The sequence below is a fragment of the Sciurus carolinensis genome, chromosome 6 (genome assembly GCF_902686445.1).
Source record: "Sciurus carolinensis chromosome 6, mSciCar1.2, whole genome shotgun sequence".
In the NCBI taxonomy this organism is placed as follows: domain Eukaryota; kingdom Metazoa; phylum Chordata; class Mammalia; order Rodentia; family Sciuridae; genus Sciurus; species Sciurus carolinensis.
Window position 1 is genome coordinate 55052671 of NC_062218.1, and position 16053 is coordinate 55068723.

Genomic DNA, 16053 nt, shown 5'->3' on the forward strand with positions numbered 1-16053 from the left:
TGAACGCAACATTTCCTGAAAAAGAGGGAAAGAGTTTAATTCAAGCAAAATAAAGGACACATAAACCATATTTGGATAACTTTTAAAATAAATTTATTTTCTGCTTAGCATTTTCTACCTTCCCACCCCCACAAATATTGAAACAGGAATTCAAAATATGTATTGTCAAAGACACATGGAAATCCAGTGTCATTTTGAATGTTAGAAACCCAAAAACAAAACGAAGAAAAAATTGAGTGTTGCATCTGAATTAGCATTTAAAGTGGCATGTTTATATAAAAAGAGAGCAGTGTAATATATCCTGAGAGTAAAGAGAGGATTTCAGACTGGGAAGAATGTCAATTGCGTTATATATTCATGGAGTAGCCAGTTTGGTATTTGGCATGTATTTGCATCGTTTCTTATCACACATGCACTTATCTTCTGTGAAATAGGGAGGGAGATTTGGGAGATGGAAACAATGTAGGATTGTTATTTTTACCTTTGAAAAGAAGAAGAAGAACTTATGTTTGCTCTACTGGAAAGGGTTAGGTTACCCTAGGGGAGGTTTAGATTTTTCAAAATATGTGTGCATTTTCAGACCCACTCAAGAATGTAGATCTGAATCGTGTGTACGTGTGTGTATGCACATGTGTAAGAGGGGGCGTGGTATGGAGGCTTGTGTACTTTGAACTGATTCTCAAGATAAATCTAAAATGACACTTCCAGTTGAAAACTATTGTTCTTAGGTGAACTTCAGGGGGCTCCGGGGTAGGTTTGGGGGGTCCCCAAAAACTTGAAGGGAAATTACCCCTTTCATATGCTCTAGTATAACTTTTTAGCAAGTCTGAATTCAGCAGGATTTGGGGGAAGGTTTTACAGTGAGAAATCCTCTCTAGTAAGACCTGTAAAGAGCGGCCCACTGGGACAGGGGAATATGGGTGCTTTTTCACTACAAGCTACCTTTTCCAGGCTGTGAATCTATAGAGAATCCCTGGGTAGCCATTCAGAGTATGGACCCAGGAGCACACTGCCCAGTTTTAAATCCTGTCTCTGCCACTTAATGAAGTTTGTGACTTCAAAATTTACTTAACCTTCATGTGTCCTGGTTTCCTCATCTGTAAAATGAACATACCATTATATTCAGGAATTGTTTAGAGGATCAATTAATATTTGTTATAACAGTGCCTGCCGTGTAGTAAGCACTGTTTTTTTTTTTTTTTTTTTTTTTTTTTTTTTTTTTTTTTTTAATAAATAAAAGCTATGAGGAATTATGCCCTGTCCCTTCTCCCTACAAATCCTGTCTTACTGAGTTAGGCACAAGATCACATTATAGACTGGGCAGTTTCCTTAGTGCCAGATCTTTTGATTATCATTTTCTGAGGGTCTGTTTTCTTTCCAAGGAGAGGTGTTAAAGGTGTTAAACTTTCACTCTATCCTGTGATGGTCAACCATGATGTAGAGTTTTCTACATGTGCAGCAGAGACAGACCCACACATATTATGGCACTGTATCATCAGGATGTGGGGGGAATGAAATCCCTGTGCTCAGTGGCCCTTCTTATAGAATAATCTATGGCTTCTCAGCATAGTGTACAGGTCACTTCTTGAAACTCTGTTTTGGGGCAGAATGTGTTGTGAAGAACGATGTGGGACATTATAGTTCTCCATATGGAATATTTCAATCATAGGATTTCAGAGCTAGGAGAAATCTGATTTAAAATAGCTATATTCAATAAGTGAGGAACTGAGAGCTTAGGATTTGGGACCCACTTTGGCTCAGATAGACTGATTTTCAACCATGATGAGAATTTAGGGTTCCTAACTACCAGGGACTGGAACAATGTTTCTTCTTCAGATCAATATGCTGGAGTCAACATGCTGGGAAGTAAAGGGGTGTATACATTGAGTTCCAGGAAGACATGAATTTTAGCATTGACATCCACAGTATGGGCTAAATAGAGGATAAACTTCACAGAGCATGTTTGACTTGACTTGTCACGGTTTTTTACTTAACACTTAGGAATACCTTGAGTCACCCACCCACCACTGCCAGGAGCAAAGCGTACCTCAGAATTAGGAAGACTAGTGACGGCTACTCTAAGAGGGGTGCAGCAGGCCCAGCTGCAGCAACTGGCAACCCCAAAATATATCCATCATCCAGTTAGACACGTGAGCAGCAGCTGAGCTCTGTATTGTGCTCTCTTTACCCACATTGCTTGGTAGTAAGTTGGGTCCTCCACGGCCCTGATAGGAGAGTCGAGAATTCCCTTGTGTTCCTCTCAGTCTCTGGATTTCTCTGCTACGGTTCCTGGATCTTTAATACCCTTCTCTTTTACTCTTGGTGGTGGCAGACCTAAGCAACTACAGAAGAAAATAATGTGTTTTAAGGTTACTTCCCCCCCCCCCTTTTTTTTTTGCTTTACTGCAGTGGAAACCTTACCTTTTGAGGTTTTGATGGGTCATTTCTTTCATCCGAAAACATCTACATTGTCTTTTTTAAAAATTATTTGTTCTAATTTGTTGTACATGACAGTAGAATGCATTTATACATTTTGATACATTGTGCATACATTGTCTTTTAACATGTTGTTCTGTAAAGTCTTCTCTTTGGGGATGAGGTCCAGGACTTTCCTGTGCTTACACGTTGGAACATGAGACTTGCCTGTGGAACATGCCAGTAACTCCATAGTCCTTCCCTTTTGGGTGGACATCTGGGTTCTGCTTCACTTCACACATCATCCAGATAACCTTTGGCTCTTACCCCTAGGAGATTCTATGCAGATAGTTCTGTCAACACAATTGCCTGAAAGGAAAATATTTTTACCAACTGTGGTCTATAAATTTGATTTACATGTGGACATAAATGGGTGGCATGAATTTGACCTAGAAGGATATATTTTAATGACTTTTTTAGAATGAAAGTTCTAAAAAGTTTATACATGTATGGTACGAAAGGAAAGATTTTAAATGCTTGTATTGTAGAAATATGAAAGAATCTTTCAAGAAGTGTTTGGATATTTTAGGGATACTTCCATGAAAATGTCCTTACTTTATTAGAAACCTTTAGTTTAGCATAACCTCTACATTCTTTATTATGAAGGAAGAAAATGATGTCTAACTTTCTGTGTGTCATAGATGTACATGGGATTAACCTGTTGGTGACATTAACTCTGAATGCCTTATTGTTCCTAAACCTGGGTGTTCTATGTAGTCTGTCATTGTTATGGCAGTGGCGGTACATGCTTCTACTTAGAAAGGTCAGCTTAGAAGCAGAGGTTATCTTTTTGATGTATTTTTTAAGAGACTGAAGAGGCCATTTGCTTTGGGCTTGGCACCATGTGACTTCCACGTGTACCTGCTTTGAGGAAAGTGATAATATTTTTGTGAGGGGAATGGAGGCCTTCCTTCTAGGCTAAGCAGCAGGGTTATGGGAAGGAGAGTTTTGTGTCTTTTCTCTGCTCCCCAGGGCCTTTCTACCAATGAGTAAACACTAGTATTTGTTTTGCATGGGGCATATGAGTGAGTTCTCCAGGGGTTTTGTAATTCAGGATATAAAACATAGTGTTTCTTATCTTAACAAATCAAGAATCAATTATCTACAAGAATAAGTAGAAATTTTTTGTTTTATGTCTAGGGTAAATTAGTTTAAATATTAAAAATAGTCCTTGTGGATTAAAGAAGCACCTGGAAGCAATGAGGTATGTTTTAAAAATGAACTTGACATTACATATTGAAATGAAATTAATAGATCAGTACACAGGTTTCATGTCTTAGGGGAACAATGGTGGCTTTTTTAGGTGTGCTTCCAAGGTATTAATTTGTATGTAAATGCAGTTGGTTCTGATAGGGAAAATATTGTTGCCAAACATATGGATTTTAAAAAAAGTTTATTATGATTATCTTTTAAATTCAGGCCACTTAGCTCTATTCTTCTTTTCTATTTACTTTTTTTCCTTAAAGAGGTTGCATAAAATCTTTAAGACCATGGTAGAGATGGTGATGGCTGTCTTTTCAGGTGTTTGAAAGGAGAATTAAAGCAAAGATAGTTCAATGGGGTGCTTCATTAAGGCTCCATCTAGTCTTTTCCACTCCAGCACACACCATATCTGCTATTTAACATCACCTAAGTTGTATTCTGTTAACATACCAAGAACTGTGAGATCTGTTTCTTTTAACCCATAGCAGAATTTAACACAATAAAACAACCCCGCAACCCCCATACACTGCTTTCTCTCGTGGAATTCCATGTAGCATGAACCAATTCAGCTGTCCCAGGAGCCCTATCACCTTCTCTGCTCTACCAGTTAACATTGCAGTTTTTTCCCTTTTAAAGCCAGCTTTATTGAGGTGTAATTGGCACACAATAAACTATGCATAATTTAAAGCGCATAATTTGATACGTTCTGACACATATACACCTGTAAAACCACTACCACCGGTAAGATAATATGTATTTAAAGTACATATAGTTTATATTTACATTTATTATTTATATTTCTGCATTATTGTATAAATAATATACAGATAGTGTGTGTATGTATGTATGTATATGTATCTCCTATAAATTTCCCTCTACCCTGTGCCCCAACCAGGCAACCACCAATGCTTGGCACCCCTAAAGGTTATTTTGTATTTATTAAAATTTAAGTTATTAGAACAGTACTGTACATACACCCTCCTCTATTTTTATTTGTTTTTTGATCTGACTCCTTTCAATCAGCATCTGGCTCTTTTTATACTTCCTGGATTATTGTGGCTTAATGTAAGTCTTGAAATTAATTCTTGTGGCATGTGTTAATAATAATTCATTACTTTTTATTGCTAAGAGCAAGCCTACTGAATGATTATGCCACAGTTTGTCTATCTGTTCACTTGCTGATGGACATTTGGGTTCCTTATCCTTTTGGTCTTTATAAAGAAATCTGCTACAGGTTGAACATCTCTAATCTAAAAATTTGAAATCCAGATTGCTCTAAAATCTGAAACACTTAAAAGTGCAAGCATTTTGGATAAGAGATGCCCAGGCCATGGACATAATCTGTAAAGGAAAAGAGTTTTTAATTTTGCTCTAATTTATGGACTTGTTCTTTAAATGCTTCCTTCGGTGTTGATCTGTCATCTTTGCATAATCCAAGGGTACAAAGGCTTTCTCTGGTGCTTTCTTTCAGAAGTTTTAGAGTTTGCATTTAGACTCATGACTAATTTTGAGTTGATTTTTGTATGTGGAGTGAAATATGGATCAAAATTGATGTTTTTTACATGTAAGTATCTAATTGCCCAAGAACTATTTGTCAAACAGTCTATCCTTTGCCCCCTGAAATACCATATATCTTTGTCAAAGCTCAGTGTTCCCGTGTGTGTCTACCCACAGGCTTTCTATTCCACCTCTTTCATTAATCTGTTTGTCCTTATACCATTTCCACGCTGCCTGGATTATTGTGGCTTGATCGAAGTCTCGATAAGAGTAGTGACGATCCTCTAACTTTATGCTTTTCTCCATTGTTTTGGCTATTGTAGATTCTTTTACTTTAGAATCAGTTTTGTCAGCTAGTGTAAAAAAACTGAGTGGATTTTGCATGAGTATGTGTGTATGTATGTGTGTGTGTGTGTGTGTGTGTGTGTGTAATTATATTGAATTACAGATCAATTTGAGGAACTATGAAGAGTTGATGAGTAATTACGATGAAACTGTAGCCTAGAAGTGGATTGGAGAGAATAGCATGTCAGTGGCTGCAGTGTGGAGAGATGGGCACAGGACTGCCTTTGTGGGGTACTTATGGTGGAAATGAGTGACCCGTGCTGGGAAGACCAATATGAAAATGGAATGACCAGAAAGGAGTTCATACCCTGTTATAAAACCCTCTCAGAAAAGCTGAAAGGAATGGTTGGGTCTGTGTTTCTGGAAGCCGCTCAGGGACTTATTTCAAGTTGAAGTCTAAGGGAACTAGCCACATTTCTTCTGGGAAGAACTGTGGTGGAGAGCCCAGGCTCAGCAAGGAGCCACAGTGGAGGAGGAAGAGTGTGACCAGGTAATGCTGAGGGGCTGGGGAGAGGGCCACAGCCTGAGAAGGTTGTGGTGCTGGGCACAGAGAGGGTGGCATTGTGCTCTAAGGACTGAGTAATAAAAAGCAATGCAGTCCTGTCGTACACTTGACCTGACTCTTGATCTAGAGCAGTGGGTCTCAACTCGGGGTGATATTGCCCCCAAAGATGACATTTGACAATGTCTGAAGACATTTTATTTGTTGCAGTTATTGGGGGCGTGTTAGGGTTTCTCATTTATTCGGGAGATGCCAGAGGTACTGCTAAACACCCTACAGCATACAGGAAACCTCTACCTCCAGCCCAACAAGGAATTACCTGCCCTAAATGTCAGTAGTGCCTGGTCCAGAGAGGGAAGAGCAGAAACAAAGGTGGAATGAGAGTGAGTGCTCACCGGCATTTGAGATTTCACAGGTGTGCTGAGTCCAAGAGAAAAAAAAGTGTTCTCTTGTGTAGTGATGGCTGGAAAGTTAACCTGGATCGCCAGGAATTGCTGTGAGACTCTCCTTTGGCGATGTTTTCAGAAGGTACCTAAAAATGCTATCAGATAAAACTAGAATTCTTTTAACCAAAGAATACCTTGGACCACAAATAAATGGAGGGAATTTGGAACATTAGAGTTAGTTCACTTGAAGAAGAAAATGAATGGTCATGGCAGTGACCTTGGGTTTATCAAGTAGTCTGCTTTTGATTACCAGTGATAGAAAACCTAACCCAAAGTTACTGGGAAAAAAAAAAAAAGAAAGAAATTTACCAGCCCTTATGACTTTTTACCCCAGGCTTCCTGTGGGGATTGATCCAAAGGGCCAGGGCTGTCATGGAGGGCCCTAGCTCTCCTTTCTCCCTCTGCAGGCTTCCTTCCATCTTGTTCATCGATGTCTGTCAGCAGTTCCCAGGGTTACTCTTTTTCTTGTTCACTCTCCCTGGGAGAGAAGTTTTCTCCTTCCACTCTTAACGTTTTCTCTTTGGACCATTTTGCAATCTGTGTTCAACCATGAGAATGGCAGTGTTTATGACATCTCTCTCATGAGTTTAGGCCTTTGCTGTCCAGTGCAGTAGCCACTAGCCACATGTGACTGTTGAACTCTTACACTATGTCTAGTCTAAATTGAGATGGGAAAATTAAATGTGAAATATCTCATTAATAATTCTTATATTATTGAATATTTAAATAATAATATGGGATATATTGGGTTAGATAAAAATATAAAAATTACATCCATTCATTTCTTTTAAAAGTTTTTCAGTGTGACTACCAGAAAATTTAAGACCATGTAAGTGACTTGGAATTATTTTTCCTGTGGAGAGCAGTAAGTTTAAACCAATTAGGAATCCCTGGAAATGGAGTGTATTCAACCCTACCTGAACATGTGGCTGATACCCATGGTGGGGAGAGAGAGAAAACAGACACTGGGCAAGTCACCATAAATGACCACAGCCTCTGTCGTGAGACTGGCTTTACAAAGAAGGAAGATCTGTTCATTTGATACTGTTTTACTAAAGATGGAGATACTACTACTCTATTACCACTGATCCAAGCTAATCATTTTTTTTTCTTCAATGTAGTTTGGAAAATTGTTTAATTAATCATTATGCCTATAGTAACTAGTGAAACAGCACAAAGTTACACAGAGCAGAAGTACAGATCCCCATCCCTTCCAACCCGTGTGTCCATTCATAACCTTTAGGCGGCCGTCGTTCTGCTGGTCTGTGTCCTTCCATTCCCTGCTCTGTGCCCAGGCAAGTGTGTTCACATACACTGACTTGTTGCAGTCATGGCTGCTGCCTGTCCTAATACAGATGTGAAGCACTCCCTCTTCAATTTGCTTTTCTGACTTCATCAATATTCCAAGTCCATAGAGAGATTTATCCTATTTATTTTCATGATTATATAATGTTCTACAGGGTAGATGTACTACATTTCATGTCACCATTTCTTAATTAATGGGCATTCATATTGTTTTCAATACCCCCTTTCCACCCCACTTCCCACCCCACAACAAACAATGCTGCAGTAAACATCTTTGTACCTATATCCTTACGTACTGGTCCTTTTTTTTCCTATAGGATAGATTCCCAGAAGTGGAATTGCTTGGTCAAACGGTATGTGTATTTTTAATTTTAATAGATATCGCTACCTTGCTTTACCCAAAGGAATAGCAAATCACCTTCACACCTAAGATTGCCCATTTCCTACATTCTCACCAGCGCTGGATGTCACTGCCTTTTTAATTCTTGTCAATCTTATTATCTCTCATGATTATTTTAATTGCCATCTCCTTTACTATCACTGATGTGGAATGTATTTTCAATGACCATTGTCTATGAATTTTTCTGTTTTTCATTTCATGTTCATTTTCAAAGCCCATTTTTCCATTTTCAATTTCCAGGAACTCTTATATTTTAGAAATATTAATCCTTTGTTGTATGTGTGCAAATATATCTTTGTGGTTTTTATTTCAGGTTTATAGTCTTTAAATGAAACCTGTTAATTATTGTTTACTCAAGCACCTCCATCTTTTCCTGTATTGCTTTTGATTTTTCTGTCACACTCAGGGTGGTAGTGGTACCATCTACCTCAAGGCCAGATAAACAGTCTCTTAATTTTTTTCCCAAATTTTTAAAGAACATTCAGTTTTACTGCAGTTTTAAGTTTCATACATGATATGAGGTAGGATTCTCTTTTTCTTTTTCTCTCCTAGATGAATAACCAGTTACTTAAGTCCCAGTTGTTACAAGATCCTTTATTTTTCCTGGGATTGAAATGATACCCTGGTCTCATGTAAAGATGCCACATGTTTTTGGATCTATTTCTGGACTGTCTATTCTCATCCCTATCTGTCTATTTCTGTTCCTACACCATTCTGTTTTGAATGCGGTGGCTTTCTAGTGACTTGTCATGTCTGGTAAGTTCTCATTCACTACCCTTCTTTTCATACTTTACATGACTGTTTTAACTGTTTATTTTTTCCTTTCCATATTCTAGTTAAATTCAAAAATTTAAAATTGCAGGTATTTTATCTTAAATGGTTTTAACATGAAAGGTCATACAACACTACACAGTGAAAAGAACCAGAAATTAATATTTTTCAGTTTGGAACCTCTTTACTTGATGTTAGTAATTGAAAACAATATTTATTGATAAACTAAGGATTATTTCTTCTGTCAATTTTATTTCTTCAAATGTGATCTTACTTCATCTCTGTGATAATTGTACAATTACTCCAAGGTACAGAAGTGGGATTATAGGCATGTTGTTTTAATCTATCTAAGAACTGAATCATTACATTAAAGCTTAAGTGGTTAAAGTTTTCAATGACTATAACTTTATAAATAATTTGTATTTCTTTTTGTTTGCCAATTTTTGAGATATCTAGACTGGTTGGAGGCTGTATAAATATATTGTGAACTAAGAACTGTCTTTTATGACTTGATTGTTTTTAAGCTTAGTATTGAATTGCCACACTTGAAATTTTAGAGAAAATTGTTGAAAGTTATAATGTATTTACAATTCTTAACTTTTAATTGATATTAATATTATGTTAATTTACTTGCATTCATTGATGTATTTAATTGCTTTTTTGAATCTTTGGTACAATATTAAGGTAATAAATACCTTTGTGTTTTCTTAAGGTATTTGAAATATCGGAGCTAGACACTAAAAGTACTTGTGATTAAAAATAATGTTAATATTAGCTTATAGATGAATACATATACAAGCAAAAGTGAAATCTATACCTTTTCTTTCCTTCCTCTTCCTTCTCCGCTTCCCTCCTCCTCCCTCCCTCCCTCCCTCCTTCCTTTCTTTCTTTCCTTTCTTCCTTCCTTACTTCCTTATTCCTCCCTCCCTTCCTCCCTCCTTGACTTACTTACTTACTCATTTCCTTTCCTTCCTTCCTTCCTTCCTTCCTTCCTTCCTTCCTTCCTTCTTTCCTTTCTTCCTGCCTTCCTGCCTTCCTGCCTTCCTATCAAATCCAGGGATTTGCTCATGCTAGCCAAAGTGTTCTACCACTGAGATATAACCCCAACCCAAAGTCTGTATTTTGCTTAAGAAAAAAGAGGGATATCCCCATGTAGATCCTATGTTTACTTGATTCATTAGAAAAACTCTCTAGTTTTTGTGTCACCAAAAATGAAAGGGTGAAAAAATTAATGTCTTATGATTATTATTAAATGACATATATGGATAAAATACAATTATGTCTTAGAAATTGAGATTCCTACAATTTTAATGGTAGAATAATTCAAATAAAGAAACTGGTATGGAATTTTTTTGCATATATATGATTATTTAACATCACAATTTAGAAAAGTGAGGGAAATTGAATTACTAACAGTTTAAGACTGAAAAAGGACAATAAAATTAGAGTTATGTCAAAACCTCTGTTGAACTTAGGATCTGTATCAAATCAAAACCAAGTATAGTTTTCTGCTTTGCTCTAAAGGTGGTGATGGATAGTTATTCCCTAACTCCCATCTCATATTTATGTGGAACTATCCAGAAGGCACTTCATGGATCCCAATTTTAGTCTCTAAGATTACTCCCCGTTAAAAGGCATCAGGACTTTTTTTTTTTTTATCATAACTGGATGCTGTTATTTTTGTTGTTTTCTGATCTGTATTTTGCTAAAGATCAAGGTTTCTTTAAGCAATGTGTGGAGTTCGGGCTATAAAGGACAGATTAACCAAATTGAAGGAATCTCTACTGGGCATTGGTGAAAACATAAGCAGCAAAGAGGAAATGGTAATTATAACCACAAAAACCAAGAGTCCATCATGAAATATGCAAAGATGACAAACAATACAAACTGTGCTAAATAAAAGGCTTCTTGTGTTCCCACATTAGTTGTATTTTCATCAACTCAAAATGTGTTTCCTGCACCTAAGCTGTAATCATCATCAAAATTGACAGTTGATAAACCTAAATATAAAAAGATATAATTACAGCATATCTCAAATATGATTACGTGTATATATCTGTGTAAATTCTACATTGTTAATCTTAAAAGTGTCCTAGAATGTAGGTAGACTTACCAGATATTGAGTACCATAGTTAAAAAAAAAAAATACATAGTGTCATAAGAGAAAAAGTAACCAGTTTTTTTTTGTTTGTTTTTTGTTTTTTTACTATTACCATTAAATGTTTAACTCTCGAATTTGTTCCAGGGCTGTCCCACTCCTTCACACCCTGAAAGATAGAATTTTTTAAAAATTACGATGGAGGATCTCTGTTTTTGTGAAACAAACAACACTCTTGAGAGGGGTTGGAGTGACTGTAGGAGTCCACATTCAGTATTGTGGCTGTGGAGTTTATTTTTACTGAAGCCAGTATGTGTTGATCCAGACAAGATGTCCAAAAAGTCACTGAAGAATAGAGGACACAAAGTGATACATTGGGAAGCTATAAGCACTAGAATAATAAAATAATACTCACAGGATTTAAGGAATGGAGGATAAAAAATGCAAAAAAGTGTGTGTATATATGTGTGTGTATATACCTATATATATTTTTTTCAAAAGAAAAAACTAAGGTTGTGTTAGAGACCGAGTCCAACATAAAGATACTAAACAAGTATGGGTGCTGCTGTCTTGACCAGAAAATATTTGGATGTACCTCCAGAAACCTCTCAGGTCTTGTGTTCAAAATGTGACTCTTTAAGGCCAGGGATATCCTTCCTAGAGCTTAAGAGATGAGGTTAAATGGAGCCTGCCTTAGTTCATGGGCACTTTTAATTTAGATCAAACTGAAATAAAACCACCTTATGTGACATTGTACTTTTAAAAGATGGTAAATCTTACAACTAAAAATTAAAACTGAATCAAGATAAATATTTTGGATGCATCAATTATCAATTAAAGACTTGTAAAGGTTGCCTACAGGTGTTCAAAGTAAAACATAACATCACTTAACATGGTTCTAATCAAATGCTATTCTCTTATTCTTGTTAAAGTGTTACCCTTATCAAATAGTGTCTTCATGTGTTTGGTACTATCTTAAATCATCTCAAACGAAAAGTTACCAGTCTCTCATCTTTATTTTGCTTACTCTACTACTAGAATATGTTAAACCTTCTATACTCAGGAGGGAGCAAAATATTGATGCTGCAGATCCATTGCCAGCATTGACTTCCATATTGCTTAAATTTTAAACAGCTCTGTCAGGGCCAACGTGTAGTATCCCCAGGGAAGATGTAGTTCTTTTGGTGTGAGGATCCACCCTGTTGCCTGATTTACTGCAGAAATTGTAAATCAGCCATAATTGTGACCTGAGCGCTTGTCTTTCCTGCTGGCAGGTCTTCTTGCCATTAAGAACTGAGTTGAGACTGCTCCATTTATTCGGATGAAGCCTGTGGGTCAGTAGTCAGTGACCCTTATTCTCTGTGCCTTAAAGAGAAATTGCTGCCTTTATCTTTTGGGAAACCGATTGTGAGCTGGTGATACGTACCCCCAGCTGCATTGAACTTTCAGGTTAAGTCATGTCAAAGGACTACCTTTTAAAATGGCACATTAAATTTGATCCCTTGCTATTAATCCCTATAATATTTTTATACATCTGAATTTTTAAATGTCAGTCTCCTCTGTTTTCTGATACCATTTCTGCTAGCATTCAAATTCTAATGAATGAAAGAGCTACTTGCAAAAAAAAAAAAAAAAAAAAACCCTCATCAGTCTGTCTCTTAGTATTGCATTTGTTAAAGGCCATCATACTATCTCTTAGAAAGGAATAGGACTATTGAAATATATGAATAGAAAACTTCAAAAGTGAATCTGTCAAAGTGATAGAAAGCAAAGATATTTTAAATATAATTGCAGTTGTATTCAGGAGTGAGAAAAAAAAATGTCAAAGCGTTTCTACTTAATGCCATTCCTGAGGTGTGGAAAACGTTGTGAGAATGAGTAGGATATTCACAGGAAGGAGGGCACCTCAGCATTCTCCAATTTAGGGCTGCACATGTCCCCCAACCTCCAATTTATCTGACCAGGTCTCCACCATATCTGTTAAGGCCCCTTCATTTTCATCTGCTCAGGCTTCCAGCTGTGGAGCATAAGATCACATTTGTAGGGACACTGGGACTGAACAAATATTTTCTTTTACATGGTGCTCTCAGAAGAATCCTTTTATCTCCTAGATGGCCAGGCTCCTTGGAGGCCTGAACAATGAAGACTCTCTGGGAGCTTAACACACTTTGAAGTGGATTGCTCCTCATTGTAGGGCCACAATAAAATGTGGGGTTTTCATAGTCTTTGCATTGATGTCTGCAGAGCCAGATGGCTTTGTAAAATGAGCCCAAAAGCAGTGTAACTGATTAAAAGAAATGCCAGGTAGTTGAAGGCTTCCACACCCAATTTGAGTCTAGCAGAAAGAATTGTTCTCTTGGGGTACTTTGATATTAGGAAATCTCATTCTCGCATCTTCAGAGGGTGGCTAAAGACAATAGAGACAGGTGTTGGCACCAACAACCTAACAAAATGAAGGTTGAAACAGTATCTTGAGCAAGCCATTCCAATGTGACAAACACTTTGAAAGGAAATGAAACTGGCCAGAGAGGGAAGTGCTTTAAGTAAGGGTGGTGGGTACTTTTTGAGGTTGTGGCTCATATCAAGTTTTCTTTTCTTTCTTGTTTTTTTATTGTGGTCCTAGAAACTCCAAAGATTCCACTGTCTCATGCCTTAGAGTGACAGCAGCTCACCGCTCTCTGTACAGTGTAAATGGTTCTATTGAGTCAATGCCAGAGCCCTGGCTTTTTTGTTACTGCTGTAGAAATCATCCTGCCTGTGTGTATAACCCTGCACGTTGACCTTAACCTAAGAACACAGTCATATTTTTCAAGTTGTTTAGTGGAGGGCTGATGAAACTTGGCCTTGTAGGTACAGGAATTCATAGATGTGACAAATTGTTCTCTGCTCTCATAACCTAGCATCAGAAATGGATTTTGCAGCCAAAGGAAGAAAAGGCTCATCTTAAGAAGAACTTGAAAAACCATCATGAAAGAATTTGCTGGCCCTGTGTTTAGTTTTTCCCCCCTTCATCAGGAAACCCTTTAATACTGAAATGAACAGCATGTGATAAAACCCAACCACAGGGTTGTTGCCTTTTCTCCATTACCATCTCTCCCCCTGCCTCGTCAGATGTGCTGCTGATGGGCTGGCAGAGCAGAGAGGCCCGGGGACCTGGCACCTGGCAGTTTCCACTGAAATAGCTAATTTCAAGAAGAGTTTGTACATTTTGACCTCTCTGAACTTCTGTGGATCTTGGAAAGAGGGAAGTAATTCAAACCTGAAAGCATTTCTAAGAATTGTGTTGGAGAATAAATTGATACATGTATCCCTATTACTTTGGTCTATCTTTTAAGTAGTAATGTAGAATACTTGATAGTGGTCTTTGATATTGGGCTAATTGGTCTTTGTAGAAAATAGTAATTTGAATAATATTTCTATCAATCATGTAGGTGATCATTGTAGAGAAACTAGGAAACACAGGAAAAAATGCATTCAGAATTAACCTGGTAGAATCAAACAGACAATATTACCTCATGTACATGTATGACTGCATGATTAGTGTGATCCTGCAACTTGTATATTGCAATGACAGAAAAATGATTATAATCTATTTATGTATGATCTATCAAAATGTATAAATGCATTCTACTGTCATGTACAACTAATTAGAACAAATAAAATTAAAAACTTAAGAAAAATTATCATAGATCTTATCACTTGGGAAAAAGACAGTTTTAAAAGCAGGAAATTTAGCTTTTATTACTACCGTCTTTTGATGCATTAAATAATTTTTCCTTTACACACTTCCACCGTCAGATTCTCAGCATTCAAGAAGTGGGGAGGTATTTTATTTTACTATGACAATCCTAAGATCATAAGGCATTAATCATTTCTTCTGATTATTTCCATTGTAGAAAAGTAGAGTAATGTATAGTATTGTTTTTACTCATCATCTAACCATGTAGAGACAGTCCCACAAACACTTTATTGTATTGTTTTCATCTAAATCCTTGTTATTTGATGATGATTGATTCTTGGTGTGCATTTTTTTCCAGCCGGAAGTGCTTTCTGGAACTGATCTGTTATACCTGAGTTGAGCACCTTGCTTGCCCACGAATGTGCTTGTCCTCAATAGAAACAGGAGAGGAAAGTGCTGGACTGTTTCTTGTGGTTGTGAATAGTCACTGAAAGCCCTGAGGTGCTTCCTTACTTTCAGTAATTCATTTTATGAAATTCTAAGTGGGAATATTTTTTCCTTTGGCTGTTAGTAGTATTTGTTTATAGGTTCAGGAAAGCTTTTACAAATCACTCTGAAAAGCACATTTTAATAGGTTCCAGAAGTCAGCAGAGATGCTACATTCATCCAGAGCATAGAACAGATTTTCTTTTGTTTTGCCGTAACAATTGGGGCCTTGTGAGATTTCCCCAGAAAACCAGCGCTGCAGCCATTCTTGCCAAGTTGCGACTTGTTGGTCATGGAGGGTTTCCGAGAGTTCCTCAGATATAACTTTGTACAGACTGTCCTGCTGGCGTGGAGGCTCCCTTAGGGCAAGAGGCTTTGCTATATCCTCTGTGCCTGGAACCATGCCTGTCATGTAACTGGTGGACCACAAATGCTTGTGGAACATTGTGTGATTTGAAAGAATACATTTCCTTTACCACTTGGAATTGGACCCAGGGGTACTTTACCACTGATCTACACCCCCACCCCTTCATTTTATTTTTTTTATTTTGAGACAAGTTCTCACTAAGTTGCTGAGGGTCTCACTAAATTGCCGAGGTTGATCCTGAACTTGGCCATCCTCCTACCTCACCCTCCCAGGTCACTGGGATTATAGACATGAACCACCATACAATCTTATTTTTTGTACTCAAGTCTTTTATGAGAACAGATAAGAATGATAGATGGAATTCTAATGTATCCATTTGATATTTTGGGTTAAGGAAAATTTTTGAAAGCCTAGGCAATGTAGGCTTCCATTCACTTTTATGAATTGAGGAATACCAGAACTCCATACCTATTCTACGT

The 16053-nt window shown here is 37.2% G+C and overlaps 1 protein-coding gene across 2 annotated transcripts in view; it reads left to right on the forward strand.

Annotated features, from left to right (window-relative positions):
- LOC124987467 (microtubule-associated serine/threonine-protein kinase 4-like) overlaps nucleotides 1-14677 on the forward strand; it is a 316071-nt gene extending 301394 nt beyond the window's left edge. The window contains exons 5-7 of one of the 2 annotated variants that reach the window (XM_047556726.1): nucleotides 8091-8126; nucleotides 8726-8929; nucleotides 13943-14677. In XM_047556726.1, coding sequence (XP_047412682.1) covers nucleotides 8091-8126; nucleotides 8726-8729 — 40 coding nt within the window. In that variant the 3' untranslated portion in view covers nucleotides 8730-8929; nucleotides 13943-14677. The remainder of the gene's footprint in view (nucleotides 1-8090; nucleotides 8127-8725; nucleotides 8930-13942) is intronic. The other variant, XM_047556724.1, reaches the window with a different exon arrangement.
- Nucleotides 14678-16053: the final 1376 nt, after the last annotated feature.